Source organism: Barbatula barbatula (assembly GCF_947034865.1).
Source record: "Barbatula barbatula genome assembly, chromosome: 25".
In the NCBI taxonomy this organism is placed as follows: domain Eukaryota; kingdom Metazoa; phylum Chordata; class Actinopteri; order Cypriniformes; family Nemacheilidae; genus Barbatula; species Barbatula barbatula.
In genome coordinates, this window is record NC_136788.1 from 6,919,901 (window position 1) to 6,932,517 (window position 12,617).

Consider the following 12,617-nt stretch of genomic DNA (forward strand, 5'->3'; position numbering starts at 1 on the left):
GGCAAATCAAACTCCAAGTTACAAATATTGTAGAACAATAACTTCGACTACAAAAGGTGCGTTTCTTGATAATTTGTCTGAATTGTCTCAAATCTCTAGCATGAGTAATAACGTTGAAGATCTTGACTTTACTATTGAAAATATTAATGCCACCTTCTCGGAAACGCTAGACATAGTTGCTCCCTTGCGCTTAAAGAAGATTAAAAATGAAAGACCGACACCGTGGAAAAATGAACACACTCAGGCTCTAAAGAAAGCGGCACGAAAAATGGAGCGCAACTTTGAAAAGACTAAATTAGAGGTATTTCGTACTGCCTGGAAGGATAGTACAAAAAAATACAGGAAAGCCCTAAAAACGTCTCGATCCGCCTACATTTCATCACTAATAGAAGAAAACCAGCATAACCCTAGGTTTTTATTTGATACAGTGGCTAAATTAACCAAAAATAAATCGTCAGCGACTTCTGATGCTGTATACCCGCATAGCAGTGATGATTTTATGAACTATTTCACAAATAAAATCCAAGATATTCGAGAGAAAATTATAACTATGCAACCAGATGCGAAACCCGCTGAACAAACGACTTACTACAGCACCCCTAAGGAGAAATTACGTTTATTTTCTACTATAGATCACGATGAACTATCGAAAATCATTAGATCATCTAAATCGACTACATGCATGCTAGACCCTATACCTACAAATCTTCTGAAAGAGATGCTCCCAGAAATTATAGATCCTCTACTTAGCATTATTAACTCATCTCTGACATTAGGACATGTGCCTAAAGCATATAAGGTGGCTGTTATAAGGCCCCTTGTCAAAAAACCCCATCTGGACCCTGGAGAACTAGTTAACTATAGACCTATTTCGAATCTACCTTTCTTATCTAAAGTTCTGGAAAAAGTAGTCTCAACTCAAATATGTTCCTTCCTCCAAAGGAATGAGATTAATGAAGATTTCCAGTCTGGATTTAGAGCACATTACAGTACAGAGACTGCTCTGATTAGAGTTACAAATGATCTGTTTATGGCGTCCGACCGAGGTTGTATCTCCTTATTGGTGCTGCTAGATCTTAGTGCTGCATTCGACACCATTGACCACAGCATGCTCCTACATAGACTTGAAAATGATGTCGGTATTAAGGAAATAGCTTTGAAATGGCTTAGATCTTATTTATGCGACCGTTTCCAATATGTAAAAATAAACAATGAGGTATCACGCAAATCGCAAGTCCAGTACGGTGTACCACAGGGCTCAGTACTAGGGCCTATGCTCTTCGCATTATACATGTTACCCCTAGGAGATATAATAAAGCGACACGGAATAAGCTTTCACTGCTATGCTGATGATACGCAACTTTATATTTCCTCGAAGCCTCACGAAACACAGCAATTCCATCGAATAGTGGAATGCATTGTCGATATAAAAAAGTGGATGAGTAGCAATTTTTTATTACTGAACTCGGACAAAACTGAAGTGTTACTTATCGGACCGAAAACCGCCCTACGTAACAACCAAGAATACTGCTTAACTATTGATGGATGTTCCATAAAACCCTCATCTTCAGCTAAGAATCTTGGCTTTATATTCGATAGTACTCTGTCATTTGAGAACCAGGTCGCCAAAACCTGTAAGATTGCGTTTTTCCATCTTAAAAATATATCTAAATTACGTCATATGCTGTCATCATCAGATGCGGAGAAGCTTATACATGCCTTTATGACATCAAGACTAGATTACTGTAATGCACTATTAGGTGGTTGCCCTGCAGGCCTATTACAAAAACTCCAACTGGTCCAAAATGCGGCAGCTCGAGTTCTTACACGTACAAAAAAGTATGAGCATATTAGCCCGGTTCTGTCAACCTTGCACTGGTTACCTATAAAGCATCGCATAAATTTTAAAATCTTGCTTATTACCTATAAAGCCTTGCATGGTTTAGCTCCTCACTACTTGAGAGAACTTCTTACGTATTATAGTCCATCACGTGCACTACGCTCTCAGGCGTCAGGTCAGTTGGTAATACCTAGAATTTCAAAATCAAGTGCAGGCGGCAGATCCTTTTCCTATCTAGCGCCTAAACTTTGGAACAGTCTTCCCTGCAATGTCCGGGAGGCGGACACACTCTGTCAGTTTAAATCTAGACTAAAGACGCATCTTTTTAATCTTGCATACACTAGATTATCATAATATATGTATTTCAAAGATCTAGGCTGCACTAGTTAGATCAACCGGAACCAGGGACACTTCCAATAACAACTGATGCATTTGTTGCATCAAAGAGTGCAGAACAGTACTCTACTCTCAGCCAGTCTTGTCTCATTGTTCCAAGGTTACAAGAGCGGAGCGGGCAGGGCGCAATCCATTCCTAGACCTGACAAATGCTGGACGAAGGAAGTGACGTCCCTACAAAACTTCAGCCACTATTAGATTATTAATGATAATTTTAAATCTAATTTTTTTTTTATTTTCGCCTTGTTGTGCAAGCACTGTTGAGCTTGTGCAGAGGCTGCAGTTTTCGCCAGAGGGGAACTGGAATCCCCTGGTTAGGCCTGGTTTCCCTCCGAGGTTTTTTTTCTCCTCCAATGGAGTTTTGGGTTCCTCGCCACCGTTTGCATACTGTTTTGCACTGTTTTGCCTGGCCGGGGGGGCTGCTAGAATTTGATAGTCTTATTTAATTAACTCTGCATATAGTAATTTATTGTGTGTCTGATATTTGACCTGTGTTTTGAATTCCATAACCTTTTATGTTTTACTTATAGTCATTTTTTCTTGTACAGCTGCTTTGTAACAATGAAAATTGTAAAAAGCGCTATATAAATAAAGCTGACTTGACTTGACTTGACTTGACTGCCCTTAAGGTAAATCTCTTTCCTTGGAGCATCAGACTGGTTGGAAATTCACACAAAGGAAATTCTGTGGAGTTGCTTCTTCCCAGGTCAGTGTCAATCCACAGAAGTTCTCTTAGACTGTAACTGTGGGAAACTCTCCCTTAACAGAGCATTGTTTCTGAGGTAGACTCTGTCTTGAATTCAGAGGGACACTGTGTTGGATTTAGGATGGGCCTGAGGCAGGGGGATTCTGGAAGGTTAAGGCCTTCCTCCACTGCGGTCTGAAGATGAGCCATACCAGAAGCCTGCAGTACAGCAACAGAAGTAGAAACAAATGGAATTTCCCTTGTTACCTGTTTGTTGAGAACGCAGTACTGAAAGGAGCAATGTTTTGTCAAGGTAACACATGCACGTTTTGTCATTGACTTTTCAATGATTGTAGAGATGTGGCACTGTGCATTGATCTGAAGAGCACCTGACTTCAAATTGACAGACGGAACTGCTAAGCCTCTCCAGTTTTCAACCATGTCTTCATCTCTTGGATGGATGTTTGTGACAGTGTCAGAATTTGCAGAAGAGGCAGCATCCATTTCTGGTTTTCCGGCTACATTTAAGTTGTGGTGGGTAGTGTATTTGCTCCTGTGATGATGACTGTGGCAGGATCTACATCTTCTTTTCACCTTTTTGTTTTGCTGCACAAGTCCGCATGTTGCCTTCAATGAAAGACAAATGTCGAGCAATTAATCGATCCACCCGCAAAGGCAGGTTTTCATGCTTGAAAAGGCCGTGTTTGATGTTTTTGAGCTCTGCCTCAACATTAGCTGAACTTGCAGTGACGTTGGTGCTACGGAAGTGAGGGATCATTACCCCTGTCCAGAGTGGTAAGTAATTTGCAAGACAGATTATATTAGGAATAATCTCAGGGAGGAAGTGCATATTATCTCTATCACCATTTGCCAGAGCAAGTGACCTGCTCTCCTCACATATGTCTGTCACCCACTGCTTTAGGTCTGTCTGTGTTTGGTCACATGGATCCAGTTTGTCCAGGTCCTCACCCTCTACGTCTGGAATGATCACACACTCGTCTGCAATTCGGGCTTTCAGGTATTTCTTGCACCTTTCAGATATGAGGGGGCCTCCAGAGCTGTCATTGCCCTCTGCTTCACTGAGAGCAACAACAGTTATACTGCGTAGTAACTCCCTTGCATCGTCCATGGATTGTGACTTCAGAAGCTGTGCCATTGACCTCACATAGAAATCTTTGATGCAATGTGTTTTTTTTCGCAAGCAGTCCCACTGGCAGATCATCTTGATGCAGTGTGCCACATCAACCCGTACAAAACAAGATGGCACTTTTGCTGACTGTTTCCCAAGTAAGACACCACAACACTCATTGATGTAGGTCTTGAGATCCCGATGAGAAGTAAATGCTTTGACCAGAGCTCCGAGCAAAGCCAGAGAAAAGTCACTCACAACCTCTTTTGGAGTTTGTGCACCTGAACGTAACCATTCTGTCATCCAATGTTTTATAGCATTAACATCATTTGCACCACTGGGACAACTCTGCTCTCGTCAACTGCCAGAATGCCCTGATATAAAAAGATATGACCAGAAGAACCGTTTGGTTTCTGTAGTTTCCTCACTACTGAGCAAGTTGCATCAAAACTCACAGTGGGGTTAGTAGATGTCTTTGATAATGTCTTGTAGAGATACATTTGTGATTGACTCCAATAGTGACAGAAAAACTTGTCGAGTCCAATGTCTTTAATGCTTCCACTGTGAGGTGCGCTGTATTTTAGCATCTGCAGTGACAAAATAGGATCCTTGTCACCTAATTCTAAATCATTTCTCTCTTGCTTTGCGCAGGGTGGCCAGATTAGGCAGATGGCTTGGCTCGGGATCTCCAACGTCCATCAGTTTTGTTGCCTCTGATGCCCTCCATACACGGGGTTCCATTCTACCCTCACATAGTTCTTTGGATATCCGCACACGCAATTGACCAGACATTGCACGCTTGGGACAGCCAGTGTGCAGGGTGTCATCAGTGTTTGTGATAAAACACGTGAGCACCATCGGGCTGTTCAGGCTCTCGGTCGCATTATATTAGAATGTTGGCATGACACTCCTTACAGTTGCCTCTGATATGAGAATTTATCACATGCGTCCAGATGCCAGGCTTTAAAATTGTTTATTCCTTTTTTTGTGTTTTAGAGAACTTGTTTTTGTACTCAACCGTTTCAGGCATGAATTCAATCCATTTCTGAAATGGAACTTGAAGATCAAAAGTCCAGCAGTTTTTTAGTCTGGGGGAAAAAGACCCTGGCTCAAAGTCAGTGTCATCACTACTGACACTTGTTTCATGCTCACTTTCACAAGTAAGCCCTAAAGCAGTCCAGATGTTATGTCTGTTTAATTTCACAAAAGTGTATAGAGCTTTTGGGGTGATCTTGTTTTCTAGCTGCTTACTAAGCTCTGTCCAGATTCTCTGATTAGGAGTAGCTTTGTTGCCATTTTGTACTATTGCGTCTCCTGATGAATACAGGACTGTAAACATGGAATCCCTGTCAACTGCTGGTTTCTTGGGCATCTGGAATAAGCAAAATGAAATTACAGATTTATTAAATCCTGACTATAAGGTCATTTATAGCATATACATATTTTCATGGATAACTGTATTGGTCAGAATATTAGGATAATATAATGTACTAACAACAAATGTGAACCTTCCTTTGAAAATCAGGCTAAAGTCTCATAAACAATGAGGTCATGAGCAACAAAGTTTGATTTTAACTATGATTTAAAAATATATCAATATTATATTTTCACAGAATGTTCATTTAAAGATATGAAGGTATTTTCACACACTGTTCTTTACATTATGTAGGATGATTATATGTATAAAACAGCAAACCACCCCAAAAAAACTTTAACTGTTTTCACTGACAGGTTTAAACATAAGAATGTTATGTGACCCTTTCTGTGAAAACCAGTGTGAACAAGTGTTTCGTATGTGAATTGCTGTTTTTAACATGAAATCATCCTACATAATGTAAAGAACAGTGTGTGAAAATACCTTCATATCGACTAAGTAATACCATATCACAAATTGAAATCATAGTGAAAATGAATGATTGAAATCAAACTTTGTTGCTCATGATCTCATAGGCTATGAGACTTGAACCTGGGGGTCACAATTTTAGAGACGTGCAGCTGTAATTAGCATTTAATTACGGATACTGATATTAGTAAGGAGTTTTTGGATGAATAAATATTGACAATCTAAGCTTTCTTGAATGTCCTTCCTTTTTTAAGGAGGTCTAAAAATTTAGTAACTGTCAGCGTGAAAAAGTTGTACTTACATTTGTCAGAAATTTTATATAGTAACTTAATAATGAATTTTTCCTCTACTAACACTATCTCCCACGGGATCTTACTTAACATTGTGTCATGCGCAGTGGTGGCAGTGAAGCGTAGCGGATGATAGGCTACTCCGTGTAAATAAAGAAAAAAACCCATGAAGAGAAGACAATTATTTATTGAACAAATATATTAGTCGTGACAAAAATGATTTGACGTGGCAATCACCAACAGCTGTCCATCTAATCAGCTGTGGTCCGGGCACCCAGAAGAACACGGGGGCGTTACCACACATCCCAACTCATGGTCAAACAACCACCAAAATAATAGCGTGAATAAAATAAAATCACAACAAAAACACAAACTCAAATAAGAAAAGAAAACAAACCAGTGACAATAAACACACGAGAAACACAAAATAAAATGAACCATAATCTCTCCATATGACACAGACATAAATGCAGAAATGAAGCGATAAAGGTAAAAAACTGTTAAGATGTGAAGCCATTGCTACCCAAATCTGTTCCGAGCAGGATTCGAATCGCTGATCAATCAGACTTTGATGCGAAAGTCTGACACCATAACAAGTGCCATGATATCATCTAACACTCATCACTAGAGAACTCATGTGCAGGGAGAACATGACAACTTTGTATTATTATTGGTTCTATTTTATTTCTGTTGTTTCATTCATTCATTCATTTACTGATTAATGAGTTTGTTTATTGGTACATTTATCTATTAATTTAAACTTGAAGTCATTTTCAGCACATTAGTAAATCCACTGTATCCACAATATAAAAAGTTAACAAATTTTTATATATATATATAATATATAATATTTTTGTGGCGTCAAACCAAGCATTGGCAAACCTTGATTTTCGTGGTAAAGCAGCAAGAAGGTCAGTTTTTATAATAGCAAGATCAAACTTGACACAACACTTGGTGAGACTTGGGACTGTAACAGATTTAATTTTAAGGTTGAAACAAAAAAATGTGCGTATTTTTTTATAAAAGAAAAACCAAATTCTCAAAGCAACAAGCGTAAACTAAAATAACTTGAAATAAGCGGTGCCTATCAAGGGATTAAAAGTCGAGTTGTAAAATACAAATATATTTTTTAGTCCAATATAATTTAAGTTAAATCATTTAAAACAGCTATATTACCCTTTAAGATGTTTTTTTACATCACTTTGATTTTCAAGTATTTGTAATTCTTTAAAACCACTGTAAAAAAATGCTGTGCATCCAACGCTTTAGTGTAAATAAACGTGGCTTCTTAGACCACGTTGTGCAAACTGCAGTCTTTCCATTGCAAACTACAGGACACCACCATGGCCCCAGAAATAATGCTTTATCAATAAAGGCTTCAGATTTTCTAGATATTTGAATCTCGTGTGTTAACTCACAAAGTTATGAGACACAGGTGAAAACAATAAGCTAAATGGTGATTGATTACAGAGATGACAGATTTGATTGGTCAGCCATGTAAATTAACAAGTGATTGAGTACAAAAGGTGAGTACAAATAGCACACTAGAATAGAGTACAGTATTGCCCTTGCGATGCTGGGGCTTAGGGATCTTTTACTGTTTGGCTTGACTGTGGTTACAGCAAGCTGTTTAAGGATTGGTCATGCTGCTGTTTCAGGAATGGGTTTTCCTCATGACACCATTGCCAACAGAACACTTAATTTTGGCAAGCTTATTATTGGCAGTGGTGTATCCAATGATTCTGCTGGGAGACCAGGAGAAGAGACTAATGGCTACTGGTCTGGTGAACAAGGTATGGTCACTGTAAAATGTTTATCGCATGTTTTTTAAATGGGCAACTGGTTAACTTGTTTTATTCAACTAAATTAAGCGCTATTCCAACTTGCTGAGGCTAAGCTGAAACGTCTGGGTCCTTCTGTGCACTGTGGTAATGATGCCATGACCTTGCGTGTTCCTGGTCCAAGAATGCCCCACTTTCTGGTTGATAGAGGTAAGCCTTTACAGCATACCTGTCAACATTGAGATTTGAAAATAAGGGAAAATATATATAACCAACAACCCCACCGTCTCTATTTTTAAATGTGTTTTGTAAAGAATTGTGTCATTATAAAATACAATTTACAAAATCTCTCTTTGAGAGACTAAAGTTCAGAACAGTTAACAGTTAAGAAGAGCAAATGCAATAAAGTAAATACAAATATAAAATAAAGCGAAGGCATGTCAAAGTAGTTCACATTCATATTTTGTCCTCGTCATCAAATATTCTTAAAATAGTTACATGGAAGCTTAACAAATTATGATAAATATTTGAATACATCTTCAGAGTAAATCAGAGGACTCTTTCAGGAGTGTCAAAAAAGCCAAGTGATCACTATATTAAATTTTAAACACCACTAAGGAAGGATTTTTATTTTGCCATTTACATTTATGGATATGTTCGTCCATCCTCAGGATACTGCTGTTCTTCACGTGACTTTTTTTCCCCAAACTACTTCGTGGGAAAATCCCACCCTGCAGCCGATACTAAAGATTGTATTGGTCATGTGAATCACAGTACTTATTGCCTACACCAAACACTGATTCCCTAAACCTACCCGTCATTGAATCTAAAAATTATTATTGGTTAGGCTTACAATGACGGGTAGGTTTTAATTAGCTGCAGGGCGGATTTCAGCTTAACTGTTTTGGGCCCAGTGTTTTTTATAGAAATATAGAAAAATACGGGGAAAATATTTAAATGGAATGATAACGGGATAGCAAGGTAAAATACGGGACTTTCCCAGCCAAAACGGGATACTTGACAGGTATGCTTTACAGCCTTTTGGTTTCTTTACAATTAATAAGGCCTGTTACGGTATGGGTTCTCTTAAATAGGAGAGGGGTCTCCAGTGCCTCTGTCTGAAATCCCAGCCAGCTGCGGTATCTCGGTGAAGAGGGTTCGTCGGGATGTTTCGTTTTCTGTTCCTTTCCGTGGCTGTCCGGTCCGACAACAGGTCATTTAGACATAATTTAGACATTCTGCAGTTGTTTGTGCAAATGGGTCTTTATCTTTTCTCTCTTCTGACAGAGTGGAAGTTATATTCTGTCTTTGATTATAATGGGGGCACCTGTGCAGGCGTCATGCCCTGCGAGTTCTCCCCTTCCTACGGTTTCTGCTTCCCTTCCTACAGTCATTTGCATGTCCACTGAAATGGTTGTCTTGCTTGGACTCGGTGCTGATACTGTTATGATCAAAGGTATTTTTTTGTCTTAAATTGAGTGAATTTAAACTTTACTGGTTCTTGAGGGTTTTTCCCCTACTTTCAGTTGATGGATCATGGCAGCCTCTGTTGCTCGAGTACTCTATATGTGGGTTCACATTGGAAACTGTTCATGGTGCTCTGGTGGTTACAGCACCATTTACTGGAAGCTGTTGGGTAATGAAGGTAAGACGAAATATTCCTGTCAACTAGACTATTCTTTTTTTTGTACTGGACTAACAGGATTGTTTCATATTATGAAAGCCTATATTGATCTTTTTGTCTTTCTCAGGATACAGAAAGGCATCTCCAATTGTTCTACCTTAACCGTGAAGTGATTCTTTCCTGCCCTTTGACACAGCCAACAGCTGCCCCCATTGTACCCTCTGACCCTCAAGTACATATAACTGTTTGGCCTGGCTCTCATAGACCTGGACCTGGGCAACCCAGACCCAATATACCTGGACCTGGGCGACCCAGACCCAATATACCTGGACCCCATAGACCCTCCCCTGCTGGACCCCATAGGCCGGGACCCCCCACTGCACCTTCTGACCCTCAGGTACCCAGACCCCATAGGCCGGGACCCCATAGGCCGGGACCCCATAGGCCGGGACCCCATAGGCCGGGACCCCATAGGCCGGGACCCCATAGGCCGGGACCCCATAGACCGGGACCCCCCACTGCACCTTCTGACCCTCAGGTACCCAGACCCCATAGGCCAGGACCCTATAGGCCAGGACCCCCCACTGCACCTTCTGACACTCGGGTACCCATAACCATTAGGCCAGGACCCCATAGGCCCGGACCCCATAGACCCGGACCCGGGCGGCCCGGACCCCATAGACCCGGACCCGGGCGGCCCGGACCCCATAGACCCGGACCCGGGCGGCCCGGACCCCATAGACCCGGACCCGGGCGGCCCGGACCCCATAGACCCGGACCCGGGCGGCCCGGACCCCATAGACCCGGACCCGGGCGGCCCGGACCCCATAGACCCGGACCCGGGCGGCCCGGACCCCATAGACCCGGACCCGGGCGGCCCGGACCCCATAGACCCGGACCCGGGCGGCCCGGACCCCCCACTGCACCTTCTGACCCTCAGGTGCCCATAACCATTAGGCCAGGACCCCATAGGCCAGGACCCCATAGGCCCGGACCCAGGCGGCCCGGACCCCCCACTGCACCTTCTGACCCTCAGGTGCCAGGACCCCATAGGCCAGGACCCCATAGGCCAGGACCCCATAGGCCAGGACCCCATAGGCCAGGACCCCATAGGCCAGGACCCCATAGGCCAGGACCCCATAGGCCAGGACCCCATAGGCCAGGACCCCATAGGCCAGGACCCCATAGGCCGGGACCCCCCACTGCACCTTCTGACCCTCAGGTACCCAGACCCCATAGGCCAGGACCCCATAGGCCCGGACCCCATAGACCCGGACCCGGGCGGCCCGGACCCCATAGACCCGGACCCGGGCGGCCCGGACCCCATAGACCCGGACCCGGGCGGCCCGGACCCCATAGACCCGGACCCGGGCGGCCCGGACCCCATAGACCCGGACCCGGGCGGCCCGGACCCCATAGACCCGGACCCGGGCGGCCCGGACCCCCCACTGCACCTTCTGACCCTCAGGTGCCCATAACCATTAGGCCAGGACCCCATAGGCCAGGACCCCATAGGCCAGGACCCCCCACTGCACCTTCTGACACTCGGGTACCCATAACCATTAGGCCAGGACCCCATAGGCCAGGACCCCATAGGCCCGGACCCCCCACTGCACCTTCTGACCCTCAGGTGCCAGGACCCCATAGGCCAGGACCCCATAGGCCAGGACCCCATAGGCCAGGACCCCATAGGCCAGGACCCCATAGGCCAGGACCCCATAGGCCAGGACCCCATAGGCCAGGACCCCATAGGCCAGGACCCCATAGGCCAGGACCCCATAGGCCAGGACCCCATAGGCCAGGACCCCATAGGCCAGGACCCCATAGGCCAGGACCCCATAGGCCAGGACCCCATAGGCCAGGACCCCATAGGCCAGGACCCCATAGACCCGGACCCCCCACTGCACCTTCTGACCCTCAGGTGCCAGGACCCCATAGGCCAGGACCCCATAGGCCAGGACCCCATAGGCCAGGACCCCATAGGCCAGGACCCCATAGGCCAGGACCCCATAGGCCAGGACCCCATAGGCCAGGACCCCATAGGCCAGGACCCCCCGCTGCACCTTCTGACACTCGGGTACCCATAACCATTAGGCCAGGACCCCATAGGCCAGGACCCCCCTATGCACCTTCTGACACTCGGGTACCCATAACCATTAGGCCAGGACCCCACAGGCCAGGACCCCACAGGCCAGGACCCCACAGGCCAGGACCCCACAGGCCAGGACCCCACAGGCCAGGACCCCACAGGCCAGGACCCCCCGCTGCACCTTCTGACACTCGGGTACCCATAACCATTAGGCCAGGACCCCATAGGCCAGGACCCCCCACTGCACCTTCTGACACTCGGGTGCCAGGACCCCATAGGCCAGGACCCCATAGGCCAGGACCCCATAGGCCAGGACCCCATAGGCCAGGACCCCATAGGCCAGGACCCCATAGGCCAGGACCCCATAGGCCAGGACCCCCCACTGCACCTTCTGACACTCGAGTACCCATAACCATTAGGCCAGGACCCCCCATTGCACCTTCTGACAGTCGGGTACCCATAACCTCTAGGCCAGGACCCCATAGGCCCAAACACACCCCTGCTGGACCCCATAGGCCAGGACCACATAGGCCCTAACACACCCCTGCTGACCCCATAGGCCTGGACCCCATAGACCCACCAATGCAAATCCCTTCATGTACCAGCTTGATATAAGTTCTTAATTTGGTGTTCTATTGATGCCTAGTGTCATGTTTTGTCTTTCAGGTTCTTGAACAAACCTAATAAAGCTTGACTAAACTGTAGTTTGTTTCTGACTAGTTGTTTAATGTTTGAATTGTGGCAGATTGTTGGTCCAAAAATCTCTTTAAATGCATTTTTAGGCTAAACTTAAAACCTGACTAAATGAAATTTGGAAGAATGTATTGTTCAAACAACCCAATAGACACCGCAAAAAAATCCGTGGACAAGTTTTATAATACCTTTCCAGTCATTCTAGATATATTTAACCATTTCGTTCAAGTTAAGGATTCAACACAAA

At 44.4% G+C, this 12,617-nt stretch overlaps 1 protein-coding gene across 1 annotated transcript; it reads left to right on the forward strand.

Annotated features, from left to right (window-relative positions):
• Positions 1–7,734: 7,734 nt before the first annotated feature.
• Positions 7,735–12,380, forward strand: LOC306890781 (uncharacterized protein). The gene is made up of 6 exons (XM_079450747.1): positions 7,735–7,976; positions 8,055–8,174; positions 9,059–9,177; positions 9,252–9,420; positions 9,491–9,609; positions 9,716–12,380. The coding sequence occupies exons 1-6, from the start codon at positions 7,757–7,759 to the stop codon at positions 12,212–12,214; spliced, it is 3,246 nt and encodes a 1,081-aa protein (XP_079306873.1). The 5' UTR covers positions 7,735–7,756; the 3' UTR covers positions 12,215–12,380.
• The last annotated feature ends 237 nt before the right edge of the window (positions 12,381–12,617 follow it).